Source organism: Gobius niger, assembly GCF_951799975.1.
Source record: "Gobius niger genome assembly, chromosome: 18".
Classification (NCBI taxonomy): Eukaryota; Metazoa; Chordata; class Actinopteri; order Gobiiformes; family Gobiidae; genus Gobius; species Gobius niger.
The window spans coordinates 26246097-26258299 of record NC_136869.1 but is presented as its reverse complement, the minus strand read 5'-3'; the positions used below and the strand labels follow the sequence as shown (position 1 = coordinate 26258299).

The window sequence follows — 12203 nt, the reverse complement described above, 5'->3', positions numbered from 1 at the left end:
CTTGTTTAAATTAAATGTATGTTTTTAATGATGTCAAAATGTATAAATCCATGGTCAAGTATTCATCTACATTTAAAACCAGTTTTTGTACTGTAACATCAACCTGCCCAGGGATGACAGGTGGAAATTAGCATCTTTGCTTTAACCTGGCACAATGCATCTTTCCTTTTGGTCAATGTTAAATTGTGCACTGTCCCTGTCTAAATAAAAAACATACGTCCCCCTTCTAACTGCGTTATGAGTATTTCCAACTTATTTTACTGGATTTCGCTCAGGGAGTATAAGACGCACCAGTCAAAAATAAGCTAGGTCGTAATCTCAATTGGAGCAATGAATTATGGGATCGCTCGGAGGTCAGTCGGGATAAATTTGACCCGGTAGTCTGTTTTGACAGCGCAGAAGCATGTACGAAGACGAGAGAGTGCAAATAAATGCAGTTTAAATCATCTGTTGTATGTTTGTGTGATATTCAAAACTCCCTAAACTGAGTGAGAGGCTCGGGTGGAGGACACAGAGATGAGTCGCTGTTTTTAGACGATGGGCATTTGCTAATTTGAAGTTATTTGTGTGGAAACGCGGGCTATCGCTAAGCTAAGGCTACAAAGAGGACTTGGAAGACACAAGCCAGGGAAACTCTGGCAGATCCTTGAAACTTCCTTCAGTGAAACAGGTGGTGGAGAGCGATGGAGTTACTGCTGCACATACGATGAGCTTGTGCTGTGACGTCGGTGAAAATAGCATCATGTCCGCGACAGACTCTACCGTGGCTTGACGAGACGTGCTTGTTTTTGTTTATATCACATTTGTTACCCGGGCACGGAGGAGGCGTAACTGCATCGTTGACAAGCCTCTCCCGGCAGCAAGTTTTCCATTTGCGAACTCGTTCCTCCAGCTGTGGCCATCTTGCTTTTAGCCGGTGATTAGCTTTGTTTTGTTTCTTCAGAGCAACCTCTTCTCGCTCACTCCAAGCCTTCTTTCTGCTGCTCGATTAGCCTGCAGTGCCTTCTAGCAGCATGTGAAGCAATTTTTTTTTTTAAAGGAAAAAAACAACAACATATTACCCCCTGCCAAACTATGAAAAAAAAAGGGTGACTTATAGTCCAGAAAACAGGGTAGATCTAAAGTCTTAACCACTTGTAAATCATGAAAAAACACCAACAATCACCAAACTATACAGCGATAGTGTACAAAAGAGGAATAGGAATGAATTTGAACTAAATTTCAACACAACTGACAAAAACGGAAGTTACGGAACCTTCAAGTTTTAAGGGGAAGACCTGTCTATGCAAGAAAAAAAGGCACTTTTATTTGTATTCCGAGTTTGTTTAGTGTCGGATTTTTGATTCTTGATTCCACCAAACGCGTTGAGTGGCCTTCCATTCCTTTTCTGAATTAGTGCTTAATCTCACTAATTAAATCAATGTCGAAAAACTTTCTCGAGGGCCGTTTCAGCCCAGACGAGGTATTTACTTTACTTTAAAGAAAGACGGCATTGAGAGAAGCTGGAGAATAAAAATCGCTGAGCCGCTTCAATGGCAGAAAGGACATACTTTCAGAAGCAGCAGATGGCTTTTGTTTCCTAAAAGAGAAACTATGCAAAGTGGCGATAAAGTGTGATTAAATGTGGTGTAAAGCTCTTTGAATTGCTTCGTGTAGGAACTGTGCTCTGAAAATGCGCTCGCCTCGGTGCAGAGGCAGGTATAGAAGCTGCTGCACAGCCTGCAGTCTGTGTATTCCGTGTAAATTATTGAGAGCGTTTGTGTTGAGCCGGTCTGTTACCTCAGCTCACCCAGCCGTACGGGACGACGCGAGGCTGGGCCCGGGCCGACGGGCGGCGAGCCGGGCCGAGCCGTGCGGAGTACACAGACACGCTTTGAAAGAACCACTCCAAGAGAAATTGAATGTCACTTCAGAAGCCGCCGAGGGCAGAGTGTGATTGCATAGTGCGCGAAAGTGCGGGCATTAATATTCCCCGAGGGTGGACTCTCAGGCTTCGCTCGCAAACACCTGCGAGTGAGCGGAAATGTTGCCGGGGGAGGGGAAATGGCAATAGCGGAGTTTGTGTGATTAAAAGCAGGATTGATGGGGGTTAGCACTCGAGATGAGGCTCAAAGTAGAATCTGTGTGAAGTATCTAAAGCCTCCGTCCTCTGCATATTTATAGACCCCCCAGTAGGTGTGGAATGGAGAGTATGGTCGCCTCAGCTGCACCCGCCGAGAGCTGCACGGGCCCGGCTTGATTAAACTGCCACTCTGGAAATGTCAAGAACAGAAACGGCTCCGAAGATTTAATTCAAGTAACGTATTTGTAAAATTGCAGGTCCCAGCTCTGGAGAAAAAAAGTAAAGTTCTGAAAACAGCGTGGGACTTTAAGGGCGGCGTATTTCTTACCTTCAACCCGCAGAATAGGGTTGCAATCAAAACCTGGCATTCCTCCTGTCAAAGGACCCATGAGCTCTCTGTCGCTAACGCCGCTGTTGTTGCTTTCATGACTGTGCTAACGTCTCTGTCCTTTTCCAGCCCTGCAGTGCTACTGCGAGCGATGCAGCGCTAACTCCAGCTGCACCACCGATGGGCTCTGTTACGTGGCCATCCGGCGCTCGGGCAACAAGCTGATCACGGAGAGGAGCATGTGCGTGCACGAGAGCGAGCTGTTCCCACGAGACCGGCCCTTCATCTGCGCCCAGTCCAACAAACAGGAGACCGGCATCTTCCCCATCTGCTGTCTGACCGACTACTGCAACAAGAACCCCGACCCCACCAACTTCCCCCGTCAGTACTCGCGCCGCTGGGCATGTTTCATTACTTACTCTCATGTTTATAGGTTCATTAAAGGTATATTAAATACTTCAGTGATCCGTAATAACACACTGATCTCATCCCAAAAGGCAGTGTCCTGTGTAGGAGCCTCCCAATCTGAGCATGATGTAACTCCCTCAGAAATGAACAACTTTCAGTTACTATAAAACACAGTGAAGAGCAACTTGCTGGTTTTATTTTTTAGCAGTTAAAAGACGGGCGTCCGAGGCACTCCGGTGTATAAAAAATTAAAAGTCCTTTATTGTGACATAACACACATGCGTGTCTTTGTCAAGGCAAGAGTTTGTGAAACTCTTGCTTTCTTTCGACTGCTAAAAAATGTAACACGTTTCATACAGCGAGACGCTGAGACTGTTTTTTATTGTAATCTTTTTGTTGTTGCTATAGTGACAGAAAGTGGTATGTCCACAGATAATAGGACTTTAGTGAACTGGAGCACACATTCTGAAACTATTTTATTCTTCGTGCTTTGAATAATTGAGGCACAATTTTATTTTGAAGTAAGTGAATAGAAATGACTGTGATAAAGGTCACTCCTTAATGCTCTGCAGAGGTTGATCTTGTGTTTTTGGAGGCTCCAATGGGACAGCCTCTCGGACATGTTCATAAATGGACAGTTATTAGCATTGATAAAGAGTCACACCTTCTACATGAAGTCCCACAGGTGAAATACTTGTATCTTGTGTGTGCAGTCCCCACGGTGAAGACGCCCCCGCTGGGCCCCGTGGCCCTGGCGGCGGTGATAGCGGGGCCCGTCTGCGTGCTGTGCCTGCTGCTGGTGGTAGCCTTCTACGTGTGCCACAGTCAAAGGGGGGCCGGAGCAGCCCACCACCACAGGGTCCCCAACGAGGAAGACCCCTCCATGGACCACCCCTTCATCACCGTGGGCACCACTCTGAAGGACCTCATCTACGACATGACCACGTCCGGCTCTGGGTCAGGTCAGTGCCGCTGGATCTTACAAATGCTTTAAGGAAGTTAGCCGGGTTCTCTTAGAAAGTCTGACATTTGAGTTTGGAAATTTAACATTGTAACGTCTGAAATGGGCTGAAAATATGTGTTTAAGTTCTCCTCTCACATGTTATTTGTAATAATTAATGATGCAAGAGTTTTAAGTTTGGTTTAGAACAGGCGAGAGTCAGAGCAGCGAACATAGTGAGCTTGGATTAGCATGACCTCGTAACCGTTTACTCCTTTCTAGCTTTTGAAGGAACTTGTCTCTCAGTCAGAGGTTCAGTCGGATGCAGCTTTGAAAGCACGACAGGTCAGGCTGGCTACATCCTTAGCAGCTTATAGCAGCTTATAGAAGTTATTACGGCAATATATCAAGAGTTTCATGGTCCGTGTGTCTGCGTCCCCGTTTTGTACTGGGCAGTCTGTGGCTTTGAACAGGGGCCAGCGGCGTAGGGGGGACAGGGGAGGGGTGTGCGCAGTGGAGTGCGGTGGTGTTTGGTGATCACCAAACACTGACTCATTCCAATCCTTAGATACAATACTGGAGTGTTACAGTACTTCACTGAGTCTAGAGGCGTCTCTGACATGAGAAGTGATGCCAAATCTGTGCCTATGACAGATTCAAGTCTGACTAATAATACGATACTGCAGCACCAAAACAAGACACTCTCTCCTGGATTGGGCTAATTAATGCATTTGTGCCTCGAGTGGTAAAAAAAACACGAGCTGCGTGGCTCATTTCATCAATGTAAAACTTCTCTCGTTCATACCGCTTCAATCACGGGGCTATCGTCCTTATTTTATCAGAAATACTGTGCGAAGATAACATCAGTTTAGGCCCTGCTCTGTTCCAGCGGGTCCGCAGTTCGCCTTTTCTCGTCGTTTTCTCATTTTGTTGCGGCGCAAATGTTGAAGTGACTTGGATTCCTTCATGCAGAGCGCCTGCACAGCGTTGTTTTCGCTGGAATACTCTTGGTATTTTTCAGCTAAAACGGCCGGGGAGAGCGTATATCTGCTGCTGTAGATGTGCTGTGGCCGGGCGGCTTGCCTGGTCTGCCAGACACTCCTCCTTTCTGTTCAAAAGAAGAACCGTCTGGACAGCTCCTCGCAGCCAATCATCATCCCTATACATTTGGCTTAAATTAGAAAATGCCATATTGATCTGAAACAAAACATCCAGTAGTTCCTGATTTTCATGCGATCGTCCCGTGAGTTTAATCCCACCCCCATTTGCTCCCCTTCGCTGTGCAGCTGTTGTTGCAATAAAGAAGGAAAAGAACAGCTTGTTCTGTGTGACTGTAGTGAAGCTGAAGGATGAAACTTTGCAAGGGACTGAAAGGTGGGAAAGCATCTCCTGGATAGGTAGGACCTCAGGAGGAGCCTTTTAAGACCTGCCTCTGGGGAAGATTCAAAGATCACTCAACTGGCAAGGTGGCATTAAATCAAAATTTCTTGGATAATCACAACATTGCTCGACTACTTTTTCTGCAGAAATGATGGTTCAAAACACATTCAGCCGCAGTTTTGGCTGAGATTGTACACAATTATTTACTCACTTTCGCTTATGAATCTCAAAATTTCCCCATATATAATTCCTTTGACGGAATGTTGAGAAAATAAATCTATGCACAGGTGTTTTGTGTGTTTGTGGCATTAAGAATATAGTGTTGACTTCATGGTTCAGCAGAAGCATTCAGTCACATTCATCCATTAGTCTGTCATTGTAGATTAAAAAAAGAAAAATCAGGTGTAGGGCCTTTAGCTGAAAAAGAGCTGCTAAATCAAAGCTTGTATGTCAAGTAGCTGAGTTCATGAGCAAAAACGGATAAGGAACGTTCATTGTAGTGTTTTCAACAGCCAAATCTGTTTCTGTGCAAAAAGTGGCATTCCTACTCGCCTCAAACAGAAAGAAGAAACTCTAAAGAAGTGTCAAAGATGTTACATATTTCATACACAGTCTGCATAACGCAAAGTGCTTTGTTGGTCACGGTTTCCTCCTTTATGACCCTTTCACAAACACAACACAGATAACACATCCCTTTATGTCTGCAGAGAAGTGCAGTGTTGCCTTTTTCTTTCTTTTTCTCACTTTAACATGTGCACGGCGTCCACAGCATACAACAGCAGTGATAAAGGTCCAGGAAGAGGGGTGTGAGGGGTGTGAGCTCTGCACTCGGCCGCGGCGTTGGATTCCCCGGTCAGTGTGTGAATATTCCGCTCGGGGTTGGCACAAGCTGTTCCAGGCCCTGCCATAAATTAGCACCTCTCTGTGGAGCCTGGCGCCTTCAGCACGCTGCCAGCACACGCCGATTAGGCCTCTCCTGTTGCAAGCCAGCATATTGGAGAGCGCGTGTGGGAGGAGCGCTCATTCAGAGTCTCACATTTGTTTGGGTTTTTTTGCGAATCCTCACCAGATCTGTCGGCGATACGTCCTGTGTAAATAATAATAATAATAATAAAAAAAGGTGTCAACACAAAATTGATTGAATTTAAAGGCTGTGAGCTTTCCTATTATAGTAATAAGTCCTATTATATTTGACGTTATTTGATTTAATCTCATTGTGTCATTGTGTTTTTATTTACCTTAAAGGAACAGGCCACAGTTCTTCCATACTGAGATATGTTCTTACCTGAGCTTAGACGAGTTGACACGTACCCGTCTGGTCTTTGTGCCCGTGAAAGAGCTTGGTCGCTTCTAACTTCACCCCATTTGGAGCTATACGAATATAATGAGAGAGGCCAAATGCTAACAACATCTTTGGTCGTTTTGCACGCCTGAGTGCATGCACAAAGACCAGACAGGTACACTCAATCAACTCGTCTAAGCTCGGGTAAGAACATATCTCAGTATGGAAAAACGGTGGCCTGTTCCTTTAAGGCAAGACACAGCAGGTGAAGTATTTATTTTTCACACAGTGGACGATTTGGAGATCTTATGCTAGTTTTCTCTCTGAAAGGGATATTTCAGGATGTTTGACATAGGGCCTCATTTCCTAGTTATCCAGAGTGTTGCTGATTTCTGGAGATATTTTTTTTTTTGTAATTCATGCAGTTCTTATATATGAAGAGCTTAGTGGCGCTAGGCTAGTGCATGTCTATAGTATCAGCTAGCCTGCATTAAAAACAGTGTGAGCCGCTCCACAGAGCACCTGAGGCAAATCACTTATAACTCCAGACTAACCATATAAATGTTTGTGTCCATAGAATAATGTTTGGAATATAACTGACCTTGCATCACATGAATGATCGCATTTTGAGGGACTATTTTCTAGCAGATCACTCCGCTGCTACGTAGCTTATACAACCACGAAGCTGATGCTGCTCAAATATAAGTTCTTTTACATGCAAAATGGATACAATTATTCTATGGACTCAGACATTTATTTGGTTAGTCTGGTGTTATAAGTGATTTGCCCCGGGTGCTCTGTGGACGGGTCAGACTGTTTTTAATGCCGGCTAGCTGATACCATAGAAATGCGCTAGCCTTGCACTAGCCTAGCACCACGTAGCTCTTCAAATATAAGAACTGCATGAATTACAAAAAAATATCTCCAGAAATCAGCAACACTCTGGATAACTAGGAAATGAAGCCAAACATCCTGAAATATCCCTTTACTATCTTAGTTTTCATGTAGGAGTATAGAAAAGACCAAACTGACCCTGTACGATGCTAATTTTATGACGTTTGGCGCGAGGAGCCAGTGATTACCCGCAAGTAACTCTTAATATCACGGCGCAAAAGCCAGGTTCCTTCGAGTATTCATTCACAAATATTATATCTACATATTTTATATTTGCGTTGTGTCCTGCAAAGAGTTCCCGAGATGACGCTATAATCCAAATCTATGTTTTTCTTTCTGCAGGACACCCAATACCGAAGAGCGTAGAAATGTGTCACACATGTGCACACGTTACAAAACCTTAGGGCTGGTTTTCTCAAAATGAGCTTTCGTTCCAGTCTTGCCGCAAATGATCCTCTTTAGTTGCTCCCACAGACTTCACACTTTCCTGTCCTTCCAGGTTTTATCACAGGGATTTTTAAATATCGAATTCTATTCAGCGTTGAACACACGCATAAACAATAATTTGTGTTTTTATAGACTTCACTTATGATTAGTTTATTCAAGATCTGAAAAATCCTTTTGTCATTTATCACAAAATGAAACCATACATTTAAATCTGGGTCTGTCCATATTGGCAAAAATAAAATGGCTTATTTTTATATGAAAACAATAAATGACAGAAATATCCCCTTGTGTATCCGTAATGTTAAAGGGGCTAGATGCAAGTTGGCCATTTTATACTCACTACTGCCACCTCAGGCCATATGTGTAACTGCAGCTTCTATATTAAGCTCGTGCATGACGGCAATTCGGGCCGAAGTGACACATTATTGAGTGACAGTGCAGGATTTTAGAGGCAGTTGTGGTGAACAGGTCTGAGCTCATTCTACACATTAGGACATGGCTGGAACATGTCGGGGGAGGAAAATACTTAGTTTTAACATTTTTAAACTCCCTATAGTCCCTTTAAAGCTAAAGTTTCAATTTGATATCTCGTAATTAGCTTTTTTCCCCCCCATTGACCTGCAGTGTCTCGCCTTAAGAACTTGTTTTAACTCATAGGTTTTATTAGGACAGACAATAGTGTTGAAACATGGTGAAGAGTAGGTAGAGACGTTCGTGCTATTCGTGCTTTGGCCTAACAATTGCAATGTTTTGAGCCAAATTGTTCAGCACAATTGAGTAATCTTTGGATCTTCCCCTGCTGTGCTAAACACCAAATACCTGCAAAAAGCATCAGACCTTCTCTTTAAAATGTAAATGGTAAAACTAATCGGAACGGGCTTAGGGCTTGGTGAATCAGGAAGAAAGGCTATGGAAAATTTGAAGTCGTTTTCATCAATGCTGGGTTATCTTATCAACAAAGGGAAAGATGGTGATGAAGATGTGTTTGAAATGATACCGAACACCTTCATCAGCTTCTGGTTAAAGCCGGTGCCGCTGAGAGGCTCGTACAGTTTCTGAGTTCTCCGTTGTGTTTCTGCCCAGGCCTGCCGCTGCTGGTGCAGAGGACCATCGCCCGAACCATCATCCTGCAGGAGAGCATCGGGAAGGGCCGCTTCGGGGAGGTGTGGAGGGGCAAGTGGCGCGGCGAGGAGGTGGCCGTCAAAATCTTCTCGTCCCGCGAGGAGCGCTCCTGGTTCAGAGAGGCCGAGATCTACCAGACCGTCATGCTGCGCCACGAGAACATCCTGGGCTTCATCGCCGCCGACAACAAGGGTGACCGCCATGCCATGCTTCTACTCTTTTAGAATAATGATAATAACCAATTAGCAGTGGGCCCCAAAGTGGGGGTCGCGGGACACTCGAGATGATTTTGAGGCAATAACGTTTACATTCAGGTTGATGTATTTTTGATTGAAAACAGCATATTTTTGTGAAACTAAGCCAAATACAGTTTCTAAATTAACCTCATTAAACTAGATTTTAAATGTTTTGCACCTTAAATGATTCTAAATGCTAATTACGTTTTACAGTAGGGGTCCTGAGTTGTTGGTTGAGTGATTTTCGCGGCCTGGAAAGTTTGGGAACCCGTGTTCTATAGCGCTTTCCAGACGCTCAGTCACTTTACAATTCACTGTGTTCTTTGGGCAGGATACAGTCAATACCATCGCATGAAATATTTGGCTTTCAACGTATGGCCAGGAGTAGCACAAACCCTGATGCAGTCCAAAGTGGAAGAAGTAGGAAGGATGAAAGTGTAAAGTTTAGGCATCGGCTCTGCTCATCTGCTGGAGGTGCTGTGTTTTTGAATGTAGAGATGCATAGCTTGATGAGACACTAGCCAGAGGTCCCCAAGATGGCGGCCAAAACCAAAGTCATTTGACTGAAGGAGCACATATCCTCATGAATGGACCTATCCGTCTGAAACAAAGACGGCCTCAAACGTCTTCCTCACAATATTGTCAAAAAGCGGCAGCGTTTTTAGACCACATATGATTGCTGATCGTTGCAAATTTAAGTTTGTGAATCTAGTCCCTTACAGAAAAAAATAATCGTTCTTCATTTATGGATTTTCTATTTGGACAGATCTTTAAAATCTGTGAATCTTAAACCTGGATTCTGAAAAGAAATTCTCGAATGTTAACACAACTGAGCTTGAAGAGCGTATCTTAATTATTTATTGTTCGTGTGTACGTGTCAATGGCAAAATTGCCATCATGGCAAAGAGCACAACACAATTGCCGCCTGTCCATCCTCGGTGGACTTTAAGGGCCCCTCAAATGTAGTGGAATGAGCAGTCTGTAAATTGCTGCGGAGAAGTGAAGTAGGAGAGAGGCTAATTTACTCGTCTGACGCGTAATGGAGCAGTAACAGGGTGTTTGAGTTTGAGTGAAGCGCCAGGCCGAGCGCTGCAGACACTGTGTGGGCAGCGAACATGTCCACCATGTCTACACCCATCACCATGACGACGCCGGCTCGCTCTTCTCCACCTGGTCCACCTTTAATGCTGTAAAGCACATTGTCCAGGTGGCTCTGTGACATTAAGTGGAGAACTTAAACAATCGCATTGTTTGGAGTTATTTATTTAAAAATTTGCTTAAAATAAAATAGCTTAAAATAATTCATAGATACTTCTGCACACATTTCAAAGCAAAAAGGCCTGGACTCCTCTGCTGGCACAGATGGCGGGGTGAGTTTAAGTACAGGCTAAAAAAAAAGTCTATCAGCTATTTTTCAAGACACAAATGATCTCTGCATCAGGACAAGATGTTAATGCTGCTGTCAGGCAACTGGTGTCTGGGATTTTTTCCACTTGAAAATTTCGACTTCCGACCTCTGAGTGTTCCAGCTGAATAAAGACAATGTAAACAAAATGGCTAATGCTACACACAGTTAGCTAATGTTACATGGATGTTTCTTCACACCAGATGTAATCACATTATCACTCAGCACATTTTTGGCAGTCTGGTTCCCTCCTCTTGAGGGGAGCCTGATCTGTTTAGTCCGCTCCATTTTGGGTAATAGTGTCTTTATGACCTGAAGAGCTTGAAGAAGCTTCTGTGACTCCTCAACGTTACCAAACCCAGTCCAGTCGATGATTTAACCTTTTCTACGATGTTCACTCTCTGGATGAACGAGAGCCTTCACAAACACAACACAAGTACAATGTTGTACTGATGGTGACTTTGTCTGACGGATCTGTTTTTGTCTGGTGCTCTTCAGTCTGTTAGTGCGTCAGCTCTATGTAATTCTTTGCTTTTCGTAAGGAGAGATTTTTCTTGCCTGGCTTTGTCTGTTTAATCAATGCTTGTGTGAGTCTTTGCTGGTCGTGCAACATAGTTTGTATTCACAGACAGTCGTGCAGCATTAAAGATTGAAGACAGTTTAGCATTTTTCTCAGAGAATTAACACTATTTCTTGAAACAGAGGTGTTTTCTGAAGCGAATTGCTTCAAACTGTTCCGTGCAGCTTTGTCAGAAAGGAACTAAATGACTTCTACTAAATGACTGTAAATACAGCAGTAAAAATGATCCGTGCCCTAACAATAAATGTGATGTGTGCGCAGATAACGGCACGTGGACGCAGCTGTGGCTGGTGTCCGACTACCATGAACACGGCTCCCTGTTCGACTACCTGAACCGCTACACGGTGACTGTGGAGGGCATGATCAAACTGTCCCTGTCCACCGCCAGCGGACTGGCCCACCTGCACATGGAGATCGTGGGGACTCAAGGTCAGGCAACATCCTCAGCATGTACAGTACGGGGACAAGAGGCAACCGAGATGAGAGCACACAGAACACAGTTGTGCTCAATTTTTCAGAGAATATGAAAAATAACACAACACATCCTGATCAAAAGTTCACTTACCCCGGTTCTTAATACTGTATATTTCCCCCTTTAGCATCAATAACAGCTTGGAGTCTTGTGGTCGTTGTGGAGAAGGTTCTGTGTTTAATCTAATGGTAAAACGGCCCATTCTTCATACATTTTTTATCAGGGTCAGTTTTGGTACTTTCTTTTTTTATTATGATTTAAAAACTCTGATTCTCACCTCAAATGGCTTCACACAACCACTAACTTCCAGGGTTATGTAAACCTTTGAGCATGACTGTAGATGGATAGAGAAAAAACAGTGTTTTGAATGATGGCTGCCCGATTTTGACATAAACCTAATAACGATTCCGATTACAATTCGATTTGCGATTTTTATATTTGATCCATTTAAATGCATAAACTGCTGAAATGAGTGAAGGAAGTCATGTTGCATGTTCGTGTTGCCCCACATTAAAACAACGCACAATAATCTCCTAAATATTTGGTTTAATGTGGACAGTGCCCTCTTTTGGAGGAGTTTCCCTGACATTCAGAGAGTACCTCTGGGGGACAGCCACGTGACTCGAATAAGTCCCGTCTATCGAAAC

The 12203-nt window shown here is 43.9% G+C and overlaps 1 protein-coding gene across 1 annotated transcript in view; it reads left to right on the top strand.

The window, feature by feature from the left end:
• Window positions 1–12203, top strand: part of tgfbr1b (transforming growth factor, beta receptor 1 b) — a 61397-nt gene that overhangs the window by 24435 nt on the left and 24759 nt on the right. The window contains exons 2-5 of the mRNA XM_079575950.1: window positions 2520–2771; window positions 3512–3760; window positions 8825–9055; window positions 11346–11513. Coding sequence (XP_079432076.1) covers window positions 2520–2771; window positions 3512–3760; window positions 8825–9055; window positions 11346–11513 — 900 coding nt within the window. The remainder of the gene's footprint in view (window positions 1–2519; window positions 2772–3511; window positions 3761–8824; window positions 9056–11345; window positions 11514–12203) is intronic.